Source organism: Lates calcarifer, linkage group LG5 (assembly GCF_001640805.2).
Source record: "Lates calcarifer isolate ASB-BC8 linkage group LG5, TLL_Latcal_v3, whole genome shotgun sequence".
Lineage (NCBI taxonomy): Eukaryota > Metazoa > Chordata > Actinopteri > Centropomidae > Lates > Lates calcarifer.
Genome location: NC_066837.1, coordinates 15,843,065 through 15,868,798, shown reverse-complemented (window position 1 = coordinate 15,868,798; position 25,734 = coordinate 15,843,065). Strand labels below are relative to the sequence as shown.

The 25,734-nt window shown below is 42.2% G+C and overlaps 1 protein-coding gene across 1 annotated transcript in view; it reads left to right on the top strand.

The window, feature by feature from the left end:
* The window catches only part of adgrl3.1 (adhesion G protein-coupled receptor L3.1), an 87,075-nt gene that overhangs the window by 55,787 nt on the left and 5,554 nt on the right, over window positions 1-25,734 (top strand). Inside the window, 12 exon segments of the mRNA XM_018695561.2 lie at window positions 2,678-2,861; window positions 6,981-7,075; window positions 7,077-7,104; window positions 7,319-7,524; window positions 8,432-8,608; window positions 9,602-9,811; window positions 14,174-14,394; window positions 17,256-17,322; window positions 18,552-18,643; window positions 21,423-21,591; window positions 22,999-23,127; window positions 23,685-23,778. Coding sequence (XP_018551077.2) covers window positions 2,678-2,861; window positions 6,981-7,075; window positions 7,077-7,104; window positions 7,319-7,524; window positions 8,432-8,608; window positions 9,602-9,811; window positions 14,174-14,394; window positions 17,256-17,322; window positions 18,552-18,643; window positions 21,423-21,591; window positions 22,999-23,127; window positions 23,685-23,778 — 1,672 coding nt within the window.

Sequence of the window (25,734 nt, the reverse complement as noted above, 5' to 3'; positions counted from 1 at the left end):
TCAACAACCTGATTCTCATTCATGTAGTTTTGGATATCATTCCTATCAGTAATTTGCAGGGAACAGGGTGAAAAGACATCTGGGGCAAGAAAAAAATGAGAAGTCAGACAAATGTACAGCTTCCAGATAACTCACATAGGTGAGCCAAACTAATCTGGAAGAGAAAACAAAAGCATGTCCTTAAATTAATATACAAACTGCCTGTTGTAAAAAATCGGTTATTTATCTGCAGACATTTTCCTGGTTCAACTTTGACCTGCTGCACTTATTGTGTTTGGCTTTACTGTGCAATGAGGTATTTTTTACTGACATTTCAGGTGTGCTCATTTTCTGCTTTTCTGCCAAATTAAGTAGTTTGGATAATTTGGACAAACCGCTGACTTGTGTAAGGGCTACAGCTAATGATTATCTTTATTTTGTTAGTATGTTGATTGTTTTTATGATTTGTCGATTAGCCCATAAAATCAGGAAATAGTATGAAGCACACACACAAGACCAAGGAAACATCCTTATTATGCTTGTTTTATCCAAGAAATATGTAAAAGCCCAAGTACACATGCAATTTATAATTGTACAAATCAGAGGAATTGACTTCAGCAAAATTAAATTAATTGATGAATTGTTTTAGCTTATAAAAGCTCTCCGATCATCTGACCTCTTGTGTTTCTTGCCCCATTTGACTTACCATAGTGTTCCCAAATCTCAGTAGTCTCTTTGGTGGGTACAGTGTTATAATGGATAGAAATGATGATGGAAAAATGATGGGGAAAAAAAGACACAATCCAACTTGAAATAAGCAGAATTTTCCTTTAAAGGTGTCTCTTGTAGTAATCAGTCCCAGTCAGTGAAAGGATGGCGATAGAGACAGATTTGCGGGTGTATGCGTGTGTGTGCTTCATACTCACTCCTGCTTATTTTGGTTGTTTGCTGAAGCAGTGGATTAATTAGTTTTTGTTTACATGTAGCCCTCCCAAACTCATCCGATATGCATCCCAGCTAATTAGCTGCTAGTGCTAAAAGAGGACATAATATTATCATATTAGCGTGTTGACTAAGCACCCATTTCATGTGTGCGATACACTGTATCTACATGTGGATATCACACCCCCAAAATAAACAGGTAAGATTAGTTCTGATTCCAGAGGCAGCTGCACGTTTTGTAGCACATGCCATCAAGACTCATATGAGTCATCAGCTACAGTATTTCTCCTGCTAGGATGCCTTCCCTGCCCACTGCACACACACAAATATACACACGTCTTGTACACCTATCTTTGTGGAGACCTGTCATTGACATAATGTATCCTAAGACGACTGAATGCCTAATCCTATACCTATAAATCAAGTCAAGCCATTTAAACACACACACCACACACACACCACACACACACACACACACACACTTCTTGACAGTCGCTGTTGCTGCTCCCCCCCCTCGGTCTCTCGCTTCTCCCTAACCCTGAGTGAAAGGGGCAGGGAGGAAGTCAAATGGTTGAAGTGTGAATGCCAATAAACAGATGTCTCTCACTCTTCCTCCCCTGCCCTTGCAATTCCCTACTGGAGACTCCCTTTGCTTGTATAATGGCACCTGCGTTCCTTTTTTTTTCCCACTTTCCCATCCACCCTCCTCAGGAGAGAGGCATTGAAAGAGCGAGAGATAAGTGAAGGATGGGAGCGCGTTTGCGGAAAGGGTGGTGTACAGTCTGAGCAAGAGAAAGAGGAAAATAAAGAGACAGACGGAGAGTGCGAGATGTGTGTGTTTGATAGCACCTGTGTTCGCTTTTCCACCTCCCTTGTTCCCAGTGGACGCCTGTCACCATGGACTCACTGGACTGTTTTATCGCTCTCCCATGGCTCTCCCTTCTTTCCTCTCCACCAGCTCTCTTTTCTCTCTGTTTCTTTATCTCTCCCAGGGTGTCTTAAGATGTGTGTATCTGCGTATGTGTGGTGTTCATGTCTGAAAATGAGGAGGTGAATTCTTAAGAGCATAAAGGAATGTGAGCTGGAGACAAAATAAGTATTGTTTCACAGAGTACATTTCATCTATGCGAGCCAACTCCTCTCCATTTAGTTTGGTAATATTTTTGGCTTCAAAACTGTTCTGCACGGCTGGATATGACCCAGCAGACATTATCTGATAAAACTCTAATTTCTTCTCAGACCCTCAAGCGCAAGTTTTCCAACTCGAAGATAAGACTGTTGCTTTAAAAGAAAAAAAAAACAGAGCCAGGTTTGGGGGTGTAGACACATGGTGATTGCAATCAGCTAATTAGCTTAGCTTGATTTTTAGAACATCTGTGATGGGTTTTTAACACAACAACCTTTTATAAAGAGAACTTAAATAATGGTGGTAATGAACATTAGAAAGTAGAACTTTGAAAATGTATTTTTTTATTTAATAGATTCTGTGTTTTTGCCTTTGTTATGTGTGCATGGGAATGCTACATTTGCATCGCTAACATTTGTTGTTGTCATGATTTATCGACATGATAAATGAAAAGCCACTGCATTCTCAGTGTTGCATCTCATAGACTGCTGTTCTCAGTAGTTATGGTGTGGCTATGTCATTTGTACTACTATTTGCATTAATTCTTGCATTAGCATCAGTGATCAAAGTGATGAAAGTGTTAGCTTTAGCTTCCTCCATGTGACCTCTGTGTTTCTGCTGCTACCCCAGGCCATGGTGGAGACGGTGAATAATTTGCTGCAGCCACGGGCCCAGACAGCGTGGAGAGAGCTGCCCACCAGCGAGCAGCTGCACTCGGCCACTCTGCTCCTCGACACTGTGGAGGCTGGGGCTTTTATGTTAGCTGACAACCTCCTCAAGACTGACACTGTGCAGGAGACCACTGACAACATCCGTGAGTATATTTTTTGGTAACACAAACTCAGTTGGACCCTGTAACTGTCAAGGAGCCTGTTGAGATGCCCTCTAGCAAGGCACTTAACCTCTGTTTGCGACAGTGGATCAGAACAGTAGCCAATTTTTGAAGGCAGCAGCTGCACTGGGCATGTCTCAGGGTGCTGCATAGAAGGGAGTGCACAGTATGGCTCAGCTAAAACAAAAGCACTGGTGAGTTTTGTTGACTTTACCTGAATACAGAGTAATAGAGGGAAGAATTTCTAGAACGTGCCCTCATTTTGGCAGAAATGTAGTTCTTAGATTTCACAGAGTTTTCTTTCTTTCTTTTTTCTTCTTTCACAGATCTTATACCCAACGTAAACCAGCTCAGGCTTTTAAAGATCTAAGAATATGATGTAATATCATAGTAAGAGGCAACGTTGACAGCAGGCATTACTGAACCCACCGCCTCAGATCTATGTTTTATTATACAAACGAGAAACAAAATATATCATCTAACATCACGGGGCGTCAAAAAATAACATCATTCATCATGTGTGCAATCACAGACACACGTACGTACTATACATATGAATGGACATGAGTGGACATGAATGGAAATGGGGCAGAATAATGCCGTTACCATCGCTTAGAGGGTTGAAAGAGAGATGTACAAGAGTTTGTTTACATGAAGCTGAGCTGCAAGGTGAACTGAAAAAAATGTAAAAAGCACAGCATCCAGCCTGCTGCCAATATGCTGAGTTGTGCAGTAGAATGATAAATTAGTAAATATTCTACAGGGGATGTGAAGAATATGAAAATCTTAAATTTGTTGGACAGGTGAACAAACAAACAAAAACCCCTAACAGTCAACAATAATATACCACGACAGAAATTTTGCATAATGGATAAACACACTAGACATCTCTGTAATAATTTATGCAGTACCGTGTGTTTTTTTCTGAAGCTCTGTATCACTTTTAAAGAGCACAAAATGTTTTAGGAGTAATGTTTGATCACCTGGGTACAATTCTTTGTCACTGATCCTGTGAAATTAATCATTTGTGTGCCTGAATGTCAGGGATAACCAAGTCTTACACAGCAAAATCAAACTGTTGTCAACAAAAAGACCAAATTTTGATTATCTACAACATAACACCTTTTACAGGACTGCTGAAACCAGATCTAATTTTGTATCGAAACTATACTAGAATGAGTGTTGAGTGATGTTATGAATGTAGTAACATAACAATATGATAACGAGGGATTATACTGTGCTTGGTAATTTCATGGCACTTCTACACTAAAACACAGCATCTAGCCTTCTGCCAATACGCTGAGCTGGCCTCCCCTCGTGACTGGATCAGCCTCAGTAACCTGTAATGTAGACCCCGCTGCTACAGTACTCGATGCTTTTAATTTGTTGTTTGTTTGCACATATTACTGATATTAGGGAGCCAAATACAGGATGACAATAGACTACGTGTATTTACAGCTTTGCATTTCTGCTCTATTACACAGAGCAGATGTGTAAGCTGTCAAAGGGAGGTCATGATGAAGAGGTCCAGGTTGTTGTGTGGCTTTGAAGGGTCAAATCAACAGAGACTTGTCCTCATCTACCAAAACACATGGGAGAAAAAAAAACTGAGGCTCGAGGCGGGATGAATTGTTTGCCAGAGAAAATAATTTTTATTTATTTATTTTTCTGCTTTCTTTTTTTTTTTTCTTCCCTCCACTTGTAGGCGGAATTGACAAAGCAGAACAAAGCTAGTTATTATGGCGTTGTGAACATCCCCTTCCTCCCCTCTCCTTTCTCTTTCTCCTCCTCCTTCCATCATCTCTTCTCATCTTCCCTCACCGATCCTCTCATCACTGGGCTGTAGAATAAGGCAGAGATGCTGGAGAGCAAAAGCCCTCTTTGCTTTTCATGCCTCCAGACGATGATATATCTGCAAGCCATCGTTTCATCTTCACCCAGACCAGCAAGCTGTACGCATTTATGTCTCCCTTGATTATCCCCCTGTTTACTCCGCTTTTGATTTAATATTTGAAAATTTCCTACACATCATTCGCCCATTACTAGCACTCGCTGGGCTTATGTCACTCAGTCAGACATGAAAAGTCATGGAGGAGGAGCAGGAAAGGAGAGAAAACTGAAGATGATGAGTGGAGAGTAAGACTGGATGAGTGCATGCTTGAGGGTGATGGTGGTGGTGGAATGTCAAATGATGTTCTGAGGGTTTTTTTTGCTCACTTTCACATCAGTAAGCAATGAAATCACAGCTATTTAAGTCACACAATGTGGCAACAACGTTACAACATTTTGTTCCTATCAAAGACACACTGTTTAGACAGATAGGATTCCACGAAGTCAGTCCTTTCAACATGACTTTGTGTTGTTCTCGCTGGAGTTTTTAAGTATAACAGTTCGCTCCCAACAACTGCCCTCCTACACTATTTTACCTTACATAATTTCAAACTTGTATCTCCTCCAATTTTTTTCCTCCTGAACGCACCACATAAATATGGTTACATAAACAGTCATCGAGATGTAGGCTACCGCATCTCGGAAGAACTTAAAACAGGAAATTATCTTTTTGTGGAAAATTTTGTCTCCGCTTTCCTCTTCTTTTTGTGCCGTTAATCTTCCCTTCCAGCTAATCCAGTGGGCAGATCCACCGTGATTATCTCTCCCCTTTATTCATAACTGGCCCGATACCGCCTCTCATCTCTCTCTTTCTCTTCTTCCATCCTCACTTTCCTCTCTCTCTCTCTCTCTCTCTCTCTCTCTCTCTCTCTCTCTCGCTCGACTCTCCTTCTTTCACTTTTTAAGCCCCCTCCTCTTTTTTTACAAGTCTTTCAGACCAGAGTGAGCAATGGAAATGAATTATTTGAATGACGCATTTAAAAGAAGCCACTGCAGCTACCGTAGGTGATATTGTGTTAGATTGTGTGTGTGTGTGTGTGTGTGACTATGCGTCGCAGTATTAGGCAGACGAATAAATAGTGTTATTATTAGAACCAAATCAGTGATTTGAAGGTAACAGCGGTAACAGCGTGTGTGTGTGATAACGATAATGAACAAGTGTGTTTCTTAGGAGGAGGATTGTCATGACAAGGATGCTTTAATTAGATTAGACTCAGCGTGTTTTGATACCCCGCCGCTGTGGGTGGGTGTGGATGAGTGTGTGCATGTGTGTGGGTGGGTCGGTGTGTTAATGCGCGTGCGTGCGTGTGTGTGTGTGTGTGTGTGTGTGTGTGTGTGTGTGTGTGTACATAGCTTGAATGTTTAGTTTGGCTCGTGTGCCAGTGAGGGACACTTAACCAGTGTTTCTCTTTCTTTCTGCCAGTATTTGCATATCAGTGTCTGTGTTTATGTCTGCCTGCTTCACTCTGCTTCCATCTCCTCACTCCCATACCTTAGTATCTCTTGCCTTTATGCCCTATCTATTGTACCCTGTGAGAGAACATAGTCTACTTTCTTCCCATCACCTCTCCTCATTTCCCATCTCTCATCCATTCTGCTCCTCTGACTACCCTCTCCCTCTCTTTTTTTTAACCTCTTCCCAGCACTTCTCCCTGACCCCCTCGACTTCCTTCCCTTTCACCTTCCTCTCCCACTCCACCTCCTCCTCCACTCTCATTTCCATTTGAGCATGTCCTTGTGTTGTTTATTTGATCAGGGAGCTGTTTTCACCAAGAAAGCAGTGTCTAAATCACCAAATCACTCTGAAGCACAAGATAGCGATACACCAAAGGTATAATTAGTCCTTAATTAGAAACTTTATCTAATACATTACACAGCCGTAATCAGGAATGCGCTAACGAACCTGGATGGTGAAATTAGATTCCCACAATACAAGAGAGACGCTGGATTAACCACCTCGATGTGTTGGACCAGTTGCCTGGAGACATCGTTGGCTTTTTTTAGTATAAAAATCCAAGTTATTTCACTTTGATGTGTGTCAGCTTATTCTTTGTTTAGGAGATGCTAGAAACTGCTTCAGGATTCATGCCTGTGTTCTGCTGTGAAGCACTTAGTGAGAAAACATGGTTACTACAAGTGGCTGCAGAACAAAACCTGATGTAACGTGCTATGCTATGACTTGACATTAGAGTGTGTGTGTGTGTGTTGCAGAGCTTGAAGTGGCCAGGCTGAGCACGGATGGGAACCTCGCAGACCTGACATTCCCTCAGTCAGAACTACATGGAAACTCCATCCAGCTGTCAGCCTAGTACTCTCAAACAGCACGGCAGAAACGGTAGAGAAGAAATCTCACACTCTCTTCCTCTCACTTTCACTGTGAAGCCCGTGACCCCTCTCACTCTCTCCCTCTCACTGTTAAACCCACTTGCAGTGTTTTGTTTAGTTTTTATCCTCCCACTTCCAATCCTGTAGTCAGTTCCTTTCATCGTCGTTTAAGCCACCAATTAGTAGAGTGTGCCTCATTTATTCTCCCTTGTGTTTTCTCACAGGTGAGATCAGGATGGCCTTTGTCCTGTACAGGAACCTGGGCTCCTACCTGTCCACTGAAAACGCCAGCGTCAGACTGAGCAGCGAGGCGGTCTACCCTAATTACTCTGTTATCGTCAACTCCCCGGTCATCACAGCATCCATTAATAAGGAGAGCAATAAGGTTTACCTGTCTGAGCCTGTAGTCTTCACCGTCAAGCACCTGCAGGTAAGTGAGGTGCTGACTTCTTTTTGTAAACAATAGGAAAAATTACTTGCTAGATAATGACATAGAAAAAGAGGTTAAAGGATAAGGCTTTTTTATGTCTTATATTTCATGAAAAGACCAAAACCAGTAATGATTTTTTTCTATTAATTAGTGTTGCCTGTGTCACCAAAGCTTGAAATACTTTATTCCTCTGTGCCTCAGAGGTTCATTGTTGTCCCCGAAAAAAAAGAAAAAAGAAAAAAAAAAACCACATAAATGAGCTCTGGTGATAACAATTATCACACACTGAACAAAGCTGAAATTGTTTCTTGTTGCTTCATAATGTATGAATTGTGGTGGTCAGTGCAACATTTTTGTATTGAGTTTCTCGTCCAACAAGCAAATGCCGATCCAGTTGGTGATCCAGCTTGTTGGCAGCAAGAAAATTCCTCACTGTTTCACTTGCTCATTTTGAAATAACTTTACTAACCCAACACACACAGCATCATCAGTTTACACAACACAAGCAGCTCCTACACTCAGAATCTCACACAACAAGCACGGACAGCAGCACTGTCACCTCCTGCCATGGCTCCGTATTTATTTGTTGCTGCATTCTCTCATTCTGTCCCTTCTGTTTGTTGTTTTGTTGTTGTGTGTGCTTGACTCCCTCTCTGAGTTTCTTCCTCTCCATCCTTTCTCCACTGATTCCTCCCACCATTTTCTCACTTTTTTTTTTTTTTTTGGCTCTCCCACCACTTCATGTTTCTACCTCCCACCTCCCCATGACTAAGTATCTGTTCTCTGTCTTCCTGCTCTCCCACCCCTCCTCCTTTTTGTCCCTCTTGATTTCTTCCTCTTGTTCTCTCTCTCTCTCTCTCTCTCTCTCTCTCTTCTCTCTCTCTTCCTCCTCCTCCCTTGCCCCTAGCATTCGGAAGAGAACTTCAATCCCAACTGTTCGTTCTGGAGCTACTCCAAGCGCACCATGATGGGGTTCTGGTCTACACAGGACTGTCGTCTGCTGGCCACCAATCGCACACACACCAGCTGCTCCTGCACACACCTCACCAGCTTTGCGGTGCTTATGGCCCATGTGGAGGTCAAGGTAGGCGTTTATACTGCCAGTGCCTGCCAGAGGGGGATGGGCAATATCAAAGGGTCAGTTGTTCATCATTTGATTAGTAGTGGCTGGCAAAGCTGGTCAACAGATCCTGGAAAAAGGGGAAGGAAGGAAGAGAAGGAGACCATAACATCTGGAAAATAGATTATAACTCTCCAGAGTCTGCGGCAGTGAGTAATCATACTTGGCAGGCGAAATTTTTACAATTGATTCGTCAAGCCTGATGATGACAGTGGGTTGACTTAAAAATATGCACTTAACCATTCAGCGTATAAAGTTCTGGATCACCAAAACAGATACATTTTAATATAGCATAGAAATTTTCACCAGAGACAAAAGCTGCTGATCTTATTTTATTGCAAAAATGATATTTGACTGATCAGAAAGTGACAGCATTTATTTTGATATCCATGAGCCACAGTGGGCAGTGGATAAGAACCCTATTGTCCCGCTGTGTGTGGGATAAGTACCTTTTGTCTCCATCTTTTGTTACGTTAAGACCAAGTTCCTTTGCACAAATCGGCTCTTGTAACTCTGTATAATGCGTGACACCCATTCTCTCCCTCTGGGCCGGAGGATGTGTGTTACTTCTAAAGGGGTCATGGTCAGAGCTAGCTTGGCAGCCCTGTGTGAACACAGTGTGAGGGTTTGAGCAGTAGATCCATCACAGCAGTGCTATGTTGAACATTGCTCTGCCTGCCAGGTTGCAGGACACTGATGGATAGAGCCAGCACACCTGTGCAACGCAGCGTAACGCTGTGGCCCTGAACGCTCAGCGACACACAGCTAGACTTGCATCGGTCAGGGGAGGGGGCGATGTCTGTCTGTGTGTCTGTTTCTACACTATTTTTCATATAACAACAATGTGACTCATGTGTGTATAGCAAACGGAAGCTGAACTTAGTTAAATATAGCAGCTATAAGTGGCTGTTGAATAATCCACTCAAGCTTGTCTCTCTTTTCCTGCACCTCTCACAGAAAGCAGACAGCATGCACGACCTGCTCCTAGACGTAATCACATGGGTGGGGATCCTGCTGTCGCTGGTTTGCCTCCTCATTTGCATCTTCACCTTTTGCTTCTTCCGTGGGCTTCAGAGCGACCGCAACACCATCCACAAGAACCTCTGCATCAGCCTCTTCATCGCTGAGTCACTGTTCCTGGTCGGGATCAACAGGGCTGATCAGCCAGTAAGAAGGGCGGGGTTTTCTTTGTTTGTGTGTATTTGTGTACAATATACACCATCTGTGTGCATATTCTTTTAATAACAAGCTATGACAAGCCCATCAATATTGGGAGATGAAATAGATAAATAAAATAAAAACAACTATTTTGCTCACAGGGTACATTTCAGTGCTGTACTGGCACAGGCTTGGCATAACTGTCCACTGACCAATGGCACTGATTATACTGCATTGTTGGCAGAGTAAATCGTGAAATGTTTACTAACTTGCTGTCAGTGGTTGACCACATTACCGCTACACGAATAAGAAACAGGCAAATTTGGTGCACACAGTGTTCTCGGAATAAATCGAAAACAGGAATTTCTCTGGGTGGCTGTTAAACAAACCATCTGTGTGTATTCAAAGCCTAGATTATGCAACGTATTTCTCATACATTGTAAAAGGAAAAACTAGGAAAAAACAGACTTTACTGGCATTGTTTTTACCACTCATGCTCAGTTTTCCATGACATCACTACTATAGTGAGTAGTAGAGGTGCTAGACAATTTCTCAGATTAATCGTAGTACACTTTGTGGTTAATTCAGAAAGTGCTGCCAACCAAGGCAGAAAAAGAGACAAAAACACTGCAACGACATTAGTCTATGAGCATATATACACATATATTATACTTATTGAACGGATAAGTAACCTAAATATAATAAATACATAGAGTACAAACACTAATTTGGCACGTCTTTGGGCCATTCCCAGCTGCTGAAATGATTCACAATGGAAAGTGCACATTACATACACCTGCTTATAAACTAGATAATCTATTAAAGTTTTGTATTAGCTTAGCTGAGCCACACTTGTATTTGTTAGTCATTTCCCCCCTCAGGCAGCAGTAGCAGGGAATCCTGCTGGTTGTGAGGAGGATGTTTGTAAAGTATTAAAAATTTCACAAACAAAGCCCATATGAAAATGGGTTCAGCCTGCGTTTGGCCATTTATATCAGAGCACTTTCACATGAAATGCCTACACACCATTGCAGTGCTGTAGAATTACTTCTATAAATGCAGCCCTGTGTGTTCAACAGAATTAAATTTAACAGTGGAGTCACTTATTTCCTTTATGTGATCTTCTGAAAGTTGATACTATAAGGGAAAAGGATAGAGGTATTGTAGATAGTAATAGTAGTCTGTAGAAATTCTACAGAAATTCTGTAACAATTGATTCATGAGAGGGGGTCAGGCCAAGTCTAGTAATGCATGTCAGTATTCTGACCAACCTTGCGTTTCATTCTGAGTCATTGTGTGCATGATAAAATGATTCCTATTCTTCAGTGACAACTATGAATTTTAGTAAAAAGTTGTTCATGAATGCAGTATACTCTAAATCTCTGTGGACATAGCAGTTATTAGTCATGGCTCTCAAGGCCCTGTATCAGGTTGACTGGCTCAAGTGAACTCCCAATACTCTACGACTGGAAATGTTTATTGTTTTAACAGCGGTGTCACTATCTGCAGCCATTGCAGCTTGTGCAGATAGGATGTAATGTAACTTCACTAGTTGTAACTGAATTGGTCACTTTCTGTTTTTCACTCCCACTACCCAAACATGACTGGGACTTTATGTTATGGTTAATGATGCATGACCTCTACTGCTCATGTGGAACTGCGCTAAGCTTTTGCAACTCACAACAGCGGAAGAGGAAGAACAATAAGAAAATCTAAAGCTATATGCAAAAAGACTCGCTCGACCTCTGCAATGAACATACTAACCCGTTTGTTAACAGCTTGCTCAGTGTTACCTTGTTAGCCAGCCTACATTAGCTTGTTACCAGTGAGAGGTGAGGGATCTTTATTCTACATAAAATACAATTTGGATAAGCTGATAAATTGGGCTGTTTTTTGTTTCAGCACAAGTATCAAACGCACTGTCAAATGTGATGTCATTTCATACAGTGTGTGATGGTCCTCTACTGTTGTGTTTTGTAGATGCAGAATAGAGATGTGCATTTTCAGTACAACAAATGCATCATTAACTGCAATGGTCCTGATGACACCCATAACAAATAGTCCTGCCCCTGAGAGCGTGGAGGGTTTTTGAAATCATCCGACCACAATTTACGAAGCAATTTTTACATATCAGCAAACCAGCCGACATCAAGCTCCATCCCTAATGGTGTACAGCGCAGTTCAATTTTGGCTTAACCATCAGGGTCCACATGGTCTGCATTCTAGTCACAGCCCATGTTGTCTAATCCATATGGTCTGCATTCAGTATGCCAATCATGGATTAGCACTTTAAACCTCACTTGGGTGCAAGCATTTACACAAAAATCTAATGGGACAGATTCTGAGATGAGATATTCTCCTTTAACTCCTCTGGGCAAAGTCACTCAAATATAATCAACATAAAGGAAGTGAGTATGTACTACAGTATATACACACAATGCAGTTTCAGACTTAGTAGACAGTAGTAGGTAGCCCATATTTTTTTTTCATCTGTGAACTAGCTGAATCATTATGAAGTGTATGTCTGTGGGGTAGGAAGTGCTCAGGGCTGCATCCTTTATCTCCCTCCATCGTAATGAGGAGGTCTTAGAGCAGCCTCTGGCTTTTGCATCCTGCTGAGTGCTCAATGAGAAAACATTCTTGTTGCAAATGAGGAGACAAAACAAATTTGATAGACTACATTTTGACATTGAGGTTTGTGTATTTCTCTTTGTCTCTGTGTATGTTTGTTTGGGAGGGATCACGTTTCTTTTTATGTTTGCGTGCTGCTGTATTTGCGCGCGCCGTTCTCCTGTTAATTACGGGTGACTATTTGTGACCTCCATTAACATCTTCAGCGTCACTTAGCTCGCAGCCGGTTAAGCCAGTAATTCCAGCAGGAAAAGCAAATGACTTTGCATAAGCAGACACTTTTTTTTTTTTTTTTTACCTGTGTGCGTGCGTGCATGTGTCTGTGTGTCTTTGCCTGTGTGTGTAAGCTACACTGTGCGATCATTAGAAATGGAAATGAGTGACTCCCTCGCCCCCTAAACTCATTGTCTCTCAGACATTAGGTAATTGTCTCTCACTGCAAACCCCTCCATTATAAAAGTCTGTCTGTTAGCTCTCCTATTCAGTGATTTAGAAGTGACTCTTTAGATTAGAACATTGCCATGAACGTGATGGGCCAAATCTTACAGCTCATTCTTTCCTCGCCTTCTCTTCTTAAGCGCCCCTCTTTTCTTCCTATCCTATTGCTGAAATTGTTAATGCAGTTTTAGGTTTGATACCCCTCTTTCATTTCCCTACTGCTTGTCCTTTGCTGCTCTGTTTTTGTCAATTTTTTTATTATTTTTTTTACATTCAGGACAATCTCTCACAGTATTCTATCATCCGCTTCTCTAACTACATCCCCTTCATCAGTCACTATTCACTGGCAACTAACAGTGCAAATTTAAAATCCATTAACTCACTTTCATCGTAAATGGTTAACCACTGGTTGGTGCAAGTGGTTACCAATACTACATTTTGACTTGATATCTAATAATTACAATTTCATAACAAACCAAATTAACAACATGAGCAGTACATTGATTATGTTGTTCACTTAAAACACATGGTTAAGCTCTACCAAAAGCATAAAAACTGTAATATTTTTCCCAACTATTCAGTATCTAAGATGATGCTACTGCCAGCTTTTTGCGAGTTCTAAAACATGTCAGTTTTTATGTGTGCTTTGTCTCTTTCATACTGAGCTGCTGAGTCATTTTTGCAGCAGTTCTACTTATTTTGTTCATCCTTGGCATTGACAAAAATCATATTGTATTTTCAACAGTGTTGCCAAGTAATTTGCCCTTCTCACCAACCCAACACCCCCCACCCCTTCCTTTTTCTCATCCCCCTTTGAAAGTGCTTTTGCTGCTTCTGTTTGAAATGTGGTCAATCAGCACAGGCTGCAGCACCAACTTGTCACTTGTATTTTACCCATTTATCTTCTCAGATGACTTGTAGATGTAGATGTCTAGTAAAGTGTGAAGGAGGCTCAAGTAATATCGCTAGTGATTTTGAAGTGATTTTGAGTCATTCTGTCGCCTGTAATTGCTGTTATAGTATACCATGATTGTGAGTTCCACTTCTGTTCCTTTTTTTGCCTCATCTCCTCCCTCTCTTGTCTGTTCCAGTACTGGTAGCCCAGTTTATAATCCTTTACATTTCCTTACTTGTGTGAATATGATAAAGTCTGACTCATACCCTTATTGCCTGGAGTGTGAGTATCTTTATTCGACCAACTCGTCAGTGTAATTGTCCACCAGATTAAATATTTCCTGAGCATTACTGTGTGTAGTGTTACTGTATTTTTAAATCCTCTCCATCTTTTCGTTCCCTCACCAGATTGCCTGTGCAGTCTTTGCGGCCTTGCTCCATTTCTTCTTCTTGGCAGCCTTCACCTGGATGTTCCTGGAAGGGGTGCAGCTCTACATCATGCTGGTAGAGGTGTTTGAGAGCGAACACTCCAGGACTAAGTACTTCTACCTGGCAGGATACGGAGTGCCTGCTGTCATAGTGGCCGTCTCCGCTGCAGTGGACTACAGGAGCTACGGCACCGACCGAGTGTAAGGATAGAGGGGCGGTGGGGGAGAGCGTGGCGTGAAGGAAGGGTGGATGGATGGCAGGGTGAGAGAGGGAAAAGGGAGGGAGGCTGGAGTGCCTGCTGTCATTTTGGCTGTGTCTGACACAGTGGACTCTACAAGCTGTGGCACTTCTGAAGAGTCAATACAGAGGGGTTGAGAGGGGAGAGAAGCAAAGAAGGATGGAAGAGGGGGAAGGAGGTATGGGGACAAGAATTGGGGGGGGGGGGGTGCACCACAGAGTGTCTCTGCATGAGCACAGCAGCAACAATGTGTGAATATGGAAGGATATAACTGGCGGAATAGAAGGTAGAAGGAGGTGGTGCACGGTGGAGCAGATTGAGGGAGAAAAGGAGTGGTTTAAGTGTGAGAGTGTGAGAATGGAGGGATGGAAAAGGGAGCAGTGGAGTAGTCTGTCAGTGTGCACACATCCGTCTGTCAGAGTGTATATACATCCATACTGGTTTACACTTATGTGTGTTAAAAAAAAAAAAAAAAAAGGCTGGCTTCCGGCTTCCCTGGAGGAAGTGCAGAATAGTGAGTGGGATGAGAACATACATTAGGAGCACATGGTAACTTATTCATGCATTCTTGACTTGTTCAACTGGAGACACAGGGTGAATTCAAGAAAAGGCAGCCAGCATCTCATTCATATGAAGTATATGCATAACAGGCCACCTACAAACAGCAATCATAACAGTGGACATGCGTGACCTGTCCACTCCATTCATGCTGTGACTCTGAAAAGAGGCCATAAGTGGCCAACATTTTATTCATACCATACATATGCATATTATGTGCATAATGCGCATGGAGCACTAATACATGTCCGTGACCTGTCCTCCATTCTATGAAAGCATTAGGAGTAAAGAGGACATTGTCAATGTGGATGTTGCATTTAAATATTTGTATTAGAAAAATCTCATCCCTCGATTGCTTATAAATGTGCAGCTCCACATAGAAAGCAAGGACACTATAGGATATGCTAAATGATTCACACATTCAAATGCTTACGTTCTCTGCTGCTCCCTCAGCCTTTTGTAGATCAGACCTCTCAGCTTTCCCCTAGCCACACAATCGCCTTGTAGAAGTTCGAAGATGAGGAAAGGGTTGAATTTAGCAGCATTTAACCATCAAGCCACACAAATCCGTGTGCCACTTAGATCAATATTTCATTGTGGGATGATCATTAAAACATGAGAGTCTGAATGCCAAAGCTCTGGATGAATAATCAGACTGCTTGCTGTTAGCCAACAGACTAGGAGACAATAGCTGTGGTTTAACAGGAAATATGTGAAATGAAGTGGCATGTTTTGGGAGAATAATGTAAAAACCACTAAAATCAGTGAGGATGTGAAAGAATATTTTCACCAAAAAATATATTCTTGTAGTTCAAAGTAATATTTCACCCAAACAACTAATGTTTCTGCTCTTAATGGCCCTATGCCTCATGGATTTGAAAAGAAACTGACAACAACTATTTTTATGGCAAAGTACCTTTCATTAAAAGCAGAAACTAAGTTATGTGACTCATTTATCAGTCCGGCCTTGAAAATGGCACTGCTTATCATGTTTGACATAACACATTGAAACAAAACCTCTGCAAATATCATCTGCCATCCCTGCTGTGTCACCTTGTCACGTAACACACCCCATTCTCCCCCGTATTAGCCAGTGGCACTGAGTCTTTTTCTCGCCCTATAATGAAGGTGGCTATGACTTAGCAAAGGAGCCCTAATGGAGGATACAGTGACACAGTCAGGGACCCATAATGGAGGGCTCTCTAATGTGGTGGAAATTGAAAGATTAATAATTCAAAAGCAGCTGGTCATGAATCAGTCGCCCATTTTGCTCCAGTGGTTTTTCTCTGGCACCTTTTTCTGCAACCCTTTGGATCTGACCTCAGTGGAGGGCACTCGAGGACTTTTTTTTTTTTTCCTCCACTGCTTACTGCAGTTGATGAGTGAAGATGTTTGGGGTAATATAATTTAGAATACAGCAATATATCTTTTACTACCAATGCTAACCTTGTGGTCAGATATTAATGCCTGTGTGTGTGTTTGTGTGTAGCTATGTGTATTCATGCATGTCTTCTGTCTCTGAATGTGAAGGTGCTGGTTTGTGTGTATGTATATATATATATATGTGTGTGTGTGTGTGTGTGTGTGTATATATATATTTATATATTGTGTGTGTGTGTGTGTCCTCTTTCCTTTAACCTCACCACAGCCACTCCCAGACTCCATAAATAGCCTGGTACTGAGGGCTGCATCCATAACTCAGTATTCAAATGAACACAGTCATGTCATATTTTTGCGGCCGCAGGATGTGGTGGCCATGTCATATATCTGTGCCCTGGGGGGGAGTAAAGGTTTATTTATCACAGGTGCTCATCCCTTGCTGTCTCCCCCTCCATGTGTGATGTATATTTCAGGTGTGCGTATACTGTAGTGTATTTTTCTCCATCCTGCAACAGCTTTCTCTCTGCTCTCCATTTCTTTTGCTTCTTTCATCCACTCCAATTCCTTTTGTCCTCCCTCTATCGTGATGCATTCGATATACTGTAGGGCATGTAATGTATTGCTTTTTTTTCCTTCCTTGTCTGTGTGTGCGTGTGTGCATGTGTGTGTGTGTGTGTGTGTGTGAGAGTGTGTAACTGTGATGCATGTCCTGTCCTCTGGTGGTAAATCCTTGCTACCCTACATCCATCTGAGACTGGAGCATGTTTTTAATCCCTATGCGTCTTTCCTCCCTCCTGTTCTTCATCCCTCTGTTTCTCATGCATGATGTCTCTCTCCCGCTGTCTCCCCTTCTTGCTCACTCTTTATCTCACTCTGTCTCTCTAGGTGCTGGCTGCGATTGGATACATACTTTATCTGGAGTTTCATAGGACCTGCCACGCTCATCATCATGGTGAGATACACACACATGGACACTCACTACACACTTAACATAGCATTACATGTACGGAGTAGACGGGCTGCCACGTGTTGGTCCAGAAACGACGGGCTACATTAAGATGTTTGTTAATCTCCTACAAGGTTTCCCAGAGCTCGTCATAGTCTAAGTGGGAGCAGAATGAACTTTATGTCATTTTAATAATTCCCACTCATGGATTAACTCTCAAGTGGGCACATATTCCAACAAGGTGGAAATCTTTGGAGTGACATAGAGCACAAACTGTTGTACGTCACACAGATTATGATAAGAACTCAACCGAGTTATGTTTTTCTTATTTGATGAACCAGGCGCTGTACTTCCTCCTGGTCTAGCTACTTTATTATACAATAAAAAGAGGAACACAGACCACCTCAATTTGACCATTTTTCTAGTCCATGCACAAGGCAATGTCAGTGAATGATGCTTCATCAGTGAGTGAACTGTTTTGAGGAGGAGGAACAGGCATCCTACCTTAAACAAGCACACAGAGACAGAAATAGAGTGAGACGACTATGCAGACACACAGACAGAAAAGCAAATATATATATATATATATATACACACACACACTCACACACACATATATATATATATATATATATATATATATATATATATATATATATATATATATATATATATAAAAGGCAGAGTTTGAAAAAGAGAGAATAAAAGCAATGGGACATGTTCCCAATTAGGTGAATGTCAGCATATACACTGATGCTCTGTACTCATTTTAGAAAATGTCAGCCAGGCTATCGCTGATCTAACTGGGGCTGTAAGTGGGAGCAGTGCAGGTGGGACTGCTCTGTTATGACTCTACACCCATTGGTAACATATACAGCCTTGGAGACCTAACACAACAGTCCAGATGAGTCATTACTAAACCACCCTATCTGTGTATTAGCAGGCCAGTAGAATAGACAGCAACTGTGAGAATTGGACTTCTATTATAACAGTGAACCTCAATGGTTGTAATGACTGCTGTATTTTCCCTGATGCTCAAGCTGCTGTATTTTGAGCACATAAAGGCTTGTTGATTGTGGGCTGATACTGTGTCCCCAAGCCAATTACTGCTGGAAGGGAAAATGAAATGATATGCACTGTGTGTGAGTGAATTGTTGTGGTGACATTGTGTCTTTAATTAGGCTTATTGCTGCAGAATATTAACTTGTATGTGTGTGTGTGTCTGTGTGTTTCAGCTGAATGTAATCTTCCTCGGTATTGCTCTTTATAAGATGTTCCATCATACAGCCATTCTCAAACCAGACTCTGGATGTCTGGACAACATCAAGTAAGTACATGTGTGCATACCATGCCACCACCACGCCGGTGGGTGTGATTATGCATGCCTGTGTAGGTTGAGTTAAAGCAGTAGTTTGACATTTTTGAAAATGCACTTAAAGGCTTTCTCGTCAAGTTGAGTAGACTGATACCACTCTCATGTCTGTATGATAAATACAGTGTGTGGCTGGAACTGACAGTCACTTAGCTTAGCATAAATATTGGAAAAGCTAGCCTAGCTCTGTCTAAAGGTAACAAAATCTGTGTACCAGTACTTCTAAAGCTCACAAATCAACATGTTGTATCTTGTTTGTTTAAATCCATACATAAATCAAAATATAAAAATGACACATTGTGGTTTTGTGGGGGGGTTAATGTGCAAGACCTGTAAAATGGCAGATTGTCATTTTTACACCTCACTTTTGTGCGGATCAAAAACTCACAGTATAAGATGTTAATAATGAGCTCTAGATTTTGTTGCTGTTAAACAGAGCCAGGCTATCTGTGTTGTTACGCTAAGCTAAGCGCAAAGGCTGCTGGCTCCAGCTTCATGAAAGACATGAGAGTGGTATTGATCTTCTCATCCAACTGCTGGCAAGAAAGCTAGTAAGTGTTTTTCCCAAAATGTCAAACTATCCTTACCCATCAGCCTTTTTTTGTACATTAGCATGTTGCATGAAGCACATTTCAACTTTGTCTGACTTTATTTCAAGACACTACTCATTGAATTCATAATCTCCCTATTACTTATATCACCCTTACAGAATGTCACTGAAATGTGACTTCATTTCCAGAGAACACTGAAACTCTGTCTACTAAGGTCACTAATCAGGACTGTGTTATTTCTCGTTCCACTGCAGCTCAAGACAAAAAGGCTCAGTCTAATTCAAACAATATGCTGTGGCTTGGAGCTCAACGCCTTGCTGAGGCACAGCTCAGAATTTGTAATGTAAATCACAAAATGGCTCCCTCATTTGATTTATCATTTAAATATTACTGCCAATGCATCTTTCATGACAGCAGTTTTAAGTAGGACTTCAAGTGGGAAGCGTATCCGACATAAAGATGAAACGGGCTGATCTTTGCTTCAGTGCAGGTCAGGGTAGTGTGATCAAAAAGCCAGATGAAAGATTAAATTAAAGAGCAGTTTAGAATATGATGCTTTTGTATCAATCCCCCACCCCACAACGTTCCTCTGTCTTAGTCGGACCGGATTTTGATCTATTTCGCTTCATTAGTCATGTCTTATTGTGGTTCATTTACTCGTTAATCATCATCATGCCCTTTTTGTCTTATTATTTTTTTTCTTCCTTTTCTTCCTTTTGTTTTCTTTACCACCAATAAGTTGTCTTTGTTGTGGATTGGCTCTGGTAAGGCCACTCTCCAATCAAATGCCTGTCTGTCTTCCTAGAGACATTTTGATTGGTTTTACTTGTCGTCTTGTTTGTCTATAGAACCTGCTTAGTGTCTTTGCATATCCCTAAATTAACCATTAACCTGCCTTGTAAAATGGACTACTTGTTCATGTGTGATTTGTGAGCTCCTATGACCTATAGACCTAATGTGCTATTGAAATATTATAATGGTGAGATGTGAATGAGGGGAAACAGAGCTGAGAGAGAAACCATGACTCAAGGGAGCACTGGAGGGAGAGGTGAAATAGAGGGATGGAAAAGAGAGGGATGAGTGTACCCTTTATTGAAGAGGGTCGTCAGACGAGCTTTATTGGAGGTTCTGTCTCGCCTGAATGGTGCCACAGAGGGCAACATCGAATCAATCACCTCAGTCTCACTCAGTTACTATCCTCTTCTTTCTCTCTTCCTTCCTCCTGACTCTCATAATATCTTCCCCTCTGTCTTTTTTTTCTCTCTCTCTCTCTACTGCTCTCTTTCTTCCCTTACCCCCCATCTTTGTCTCCGATCCCTCACATGAGAGGTGATCACTACCCAGTCAGCCAATCAAATTAACAGCCATCATCGTGGCTGCGGCAGACCCGGAAAGTGTGACCTTTACTGGGAAATGTCATTTATAATGGCTGTAATGTTCGTCTACTTACTGCCCAGTGGAGCCTCTCGCATGGCCACACACATACACATGCACACGCACAGGCAAGGACTTACAATGCATACACATGCCTCGACATGACCAAATTCTTCTGACATTTGGCCTTTATGATTCATTTCTGCATTAGCTATATTTGAAATGGAGGTAAAGCAGCCTTGAAAACTTTTATGAAATTTAATTCCATTAAATTGTTATTGCCACAATTTCACTAACAGACTTCAGGACCCACTTCTGCCTGTAAAAACGTTTTTTACCCTCTGCCATGTACTTTGACAGAGTTTGGATGTACCGTGGAAGAAATCTTATGTGCTTGACTTTTTCAATACCAGCAGCTGTCTTTAGCCAGCTTATAACCTCCCCTCCCTCTCTCGAGATGGTATCTAAATGAACAAGCCTACTTTCTCTCTTTTCTCTCACCGTTTTCGTAAGAGTGTAATTCTTTTAGGCAGAACCTCCCACTGTTTTCCTCATCCCACTCCCACAGTGTTGGGGCTCTGAGTGAACCCTCCATAACCCCTTTCTCCTGCCTCATAGTCCCACATGCATCAAACTTGGCTGAATAGCTTTTCTCATCCATGGAAAGAGACAAGCCTCTCATGCTTACCCTACTTACAATGCCACCTGCAAAATAAACTTGTGTGACACAGCAAACAGCGATGTTGTCGAGAATTCTGAATATTGAATGAAACTTTAAATTGACGTTCTCCCTCTCTTCTGCTCTGTAGGTCTTGGGTGATCGGGGCCATAGCTCTGCTGTGCCTGCTGGGCCTGACCTGGGCTTTTGGCCTGATGTACATCAACGAGAGCACAGTGATCATGGCCTACCTTTTCACCATCTTCAACTCTCTGCAGGGCATGTTCATCTTCATCTTCCACTGCATACTGCAGAAGAAGGTGAGACAAAGCTGGACAGAAATAGGCAGACAGCATCTGTGACAGGCAGACAAATACAAACGCACAGCACACACACACACACACACACACACATGCTAGAATTGATCAGCAGGGACACCAAAAATATCTGCAGAGCTGTCACAGGTTTGATTGGTCATTCAGTAACCCTACTGGCTGCTTGGTTCTCATATTTACACTCTCTCACTGCCTCACTCTCTCTCACCTTTCACAGTCTGACAGCAGGTAACAAACTGAGCTGCTAGTCTTACAATGCTTCTGTCTTCCCCTCAACAGGAAAGAAAGTTTGTCATCATCAGGCAGGGTCATGAAGCCTGAAATAGCTTTTTTAAAAAACTTTGATGAAATTTAGCTCCAATTGTTTTAAATGTTGGATACATGCAGAGGAAATATATGTCTGTTTTGATGTCTAAGCAGCAGTGGTTACAGATACACCCCTCTGATGATTTCTGTGATTTAATACATCGACTTCAGTCACACTGACACACAGCTCCCCTTTCAAACTCCCCTTTTATGTTTTGGGTTTGTTTGGCCTAAAGGATTGGAGACATTTGTGAGTACATATGTACCACTTTCTTTTTTAAATTTGAGTTATATGTGGCTTCCAGGAAGAGCCTACACATCCTAGGATATTTTTACAGAGTCTCCCACACGCTGTCAGTGCCTGGGAGTGCAGAAGAGGAGTAGGATATGGAAAGAAAATTCATCAAATGCTTAATACTCTCGTCTGGCTGCGGTCCCACAGAGAGTTCTTAGTTTTAAGTGTACGACCAGTAAACAAATGCAGTGTCTGTGTGTGTGTGTGTGTGTGTAGATGTCAGTGTGCACTGTACTTAGGTATGTGTTAGGCCATGGGATCAGGTATCCAGAGAGATGTCCTCAGAACAGTGCTGAGGTTGTTTTTGGCTGTGGCCCAACATGGTTTCTCCCAAGATGCATGGAGCAACTCACCACACAGCTGTTCAAACAGAGCATGTGGCAAAACACGTCTGCCAGTCCAACAAGCTTGTTAAAAAGCAATTACAGTCCTATTTGTTCTAACTTGATTGGGATCTAAATGCAGATGTTCTGTGTGTACAAGTGCATCATATGTCTCCCCAAGGAATATGTCCATTTCAGACGGATATGTGGCAGTAATAACATTCGGGGCGGATGTTGACGTTTATGAAGTTAATCCTTTAATGTCTACACTTTTATAGAGTTAGTGTTTGCACAAAGAGTTTGAGCAAGAAAAGAAGTTAACAGGAATGCAATATCAAGTTAAGCCATTCCAGTCTGTTTTCCTCTTGGTATGTCATCCTAAAACTATTCTTCAATATGTGCAAGGTTAAAGTGGAACATCAGTCAACGCCATCTCCCCCATGTGTGCTTTTCATCTTCTCTGTCCAGGTGCGGAAAGAGTACGGCAAATGTCTGCGCACTCACTGCTGCAGCGGCAAAAGTGTGGAGACCTCCATCTCCTCCTCCAGTAAGACCACCACCTCGCGGACTCCGGGCCGTTACTCCACAGGCTCACAGGTGAGCTTACCTGCCTGCACACCCGGACGCTACAGCACAGCAGACTCTCAGGTGAGGCCGGAGCACGCCATGAGGGTTTTTGGGTTATCGCTGTTCACTTTCAACTAGTTTTCAAAACAGTTTAATGTGGACTTTGTATTTGCAGACGCAAAATGCAGATTTTGTGTTGAAAGTGAGATAGCCCAAACCCCTGACTTACACCTTCACATATTGATGCTGACACACAGGTAGATGGAGCCTAAATGCCACTGATGGGTGATTATTTTTCCCCACCTGTTTCTCTCTTGCTGGTCGTGGCTTTACTTTTTCCTTTACTGCCTCTCCTGCACTGATTTACCCTTCATTTGCACACCCTACCCTCTTATATTACGTTTCTTACCTTATTTCTTTCCCTCTTTTGTCACCATGTCCCTTCCTCCCTTGACTTATCCCTGTTCCTTTCCTTTATTCCTTCCTCCCTTCATCATTGCTGCTCCTCTTTGTCTGTGCCCATACCTTCTCCACCTCTCTCCCCCTCTCTTTCTATCTCTCTCTCGCTTCTTTTCCTCTGTGTACAGAGTCGTATCAGGAGGATGTGGAACGACACTGTGAGGAAACAGGAGTCCTCCTTCATCACTGGAGACATCAACAGCTCCGCGACACTCAACAGAGGTAACCACGGGATACCTACCATTTGCATCCTCATCACTGTCACCATATCTACTTTATTAATAGCGGGAGGTTCAGACAGCATACGCTGTCATTTAGTAAAGTGGTGGGAGTCCAAACTTCTGATAATGGCACTGTGTTCTTGTAGAGAGGGAGATTAGCAGAATAGAGTGTAAATATCACTTACTACTTTTTCGCTGCTTCAAAGGATGACTTTACAGGAAAGCGAGTTTGGAGTCGACTGTTGTGAAAGTGAAATATCAACCAGTTTGTGGTCCCATTTTAAATCTACAGAGTGCAGAGTTGACTGTGCTATAGAGGGCTTCTATACTTTTTCCAAGTATAGCTCTCTTTTGAAGCCCTGTGGGTGAGAAATCCTTTAAGTTAAAAATATGTGTTCAAATCTTGAGCTGAACACCAGTGGCCCCTTTAGGTTAGTTACATTAAATTAATGCTCTCTTATTAGCTGAGTGTAGTAGCGTGTCTTCACTTCAGGTGAAGTCTGCTTTCAGCACATTACTAGAAATGTCCAGTTGTACAGTAGCAGAGCAAAGTTTTTCCACCTGAGAATCTGTGTGTTCAGCAGAGCGTGCCTTATTATATAAAGGCTACTGTAGTTACCAAGATTTTAAATGAGTATTAGGCTTAGCTCGCTGTATTCGGAGCTGTCTATTGCTGTCCCTCCAGAGTAAGCTGCAGTAATGGACTGCAAGAACGGAATCCATGAGCATGGCTGTCTAAGGGCTAGGGTAATGAGGACATAGACACCCAAATGGCTAGACATTTTGACACACACACACACACACACACACACTGCCATTTGTTAGTCTGTAAGTCGAGGTGTGGCCCTCGCTTCCTTCAGGCCACTAATAAGCTGTTAGCATGACAGATTGATGCTAAAGCAGACACGGTGTGTGTCAGCGCCTGAATTATCACACACTTAGTGAGGCAGGGCTTAAGACACCCCTACCTCCTCCTTCCCTCACACTTTAAAGTATGGTGCAGAGAGCTACTTAGCCAGTAGATTTCAAATGACTGCACACTGTGGCTTAGTGAATAAGGATGGAGTGGAATAAACTGGATATTCTGATAGAGGATTGACTTGTTGAAATTAGGGGACAGTAAAATGTAGTGAATGAATGAATTTGTTAGTTTTAAGACATGACTATGTCTTGTTGTTACCCATTTGGCCACTCTGACATATTTAGCTGAATGGTATTTCCATTTACCTATGTTTTGGAGCTATATGACATGCACTTAGGAGAGGTGGTGGTGGAGATAGCGTGAGGATGAAAAGATGAGGATGAATGTCCAAGAGCTGTCATGGTCATTCGTCTTTTGATTTTTTTCCCGCAGTGTCTTAATGTGTACATGATCTGTCTCTCACCTAGGGAAGAAAATGCACTGAGAACACTTTTTTGTGGCCCCTTTGTCCATTAACTATCCTGTAGCCATGCTTCTCTGCTCAAGCGTATTGAACTGCAGCACTATCTTCTCCAAGCTATGCTTCTCTCTCTTTCTCTCTCTCTCTCTCTCTCTCTCTCTCTCTCTCTCTCTCTCTCTCTCTCTCTCTTTCTCTGTCTCTCTCTCTCTCTTTCTCTGTCTCTCTCTCTCTCTCATCCCTCCCTTGGCCTGTACTCAGTGGCTGCAAGAATGACTTTGTCAAGCTTTTTCTTGGCTTTCACCTCAAACTATGTTTGCTTGTTTGATTTACTTGTCCTCTTCTCTCCTTCTTTCTTCCACACACTCACTTTCCATCTCACTCTCCCCTCCTCTTTTTCCCTCTCGTTTACTTCCACTCTGCAACGTCTACATGCTCTCTCCCTCAACCTCTATCTCCTTTTTTTTTCTCGAGCGCTTCTCTCTTTTTCTCTCTTGACTTGGCTGTTGCTTCTCCTCTCTCCTCCTCTCTCGACTTGGCTGTTGCTCCTCTTTCTCTCTTTCTCTATCTGCCTGTAC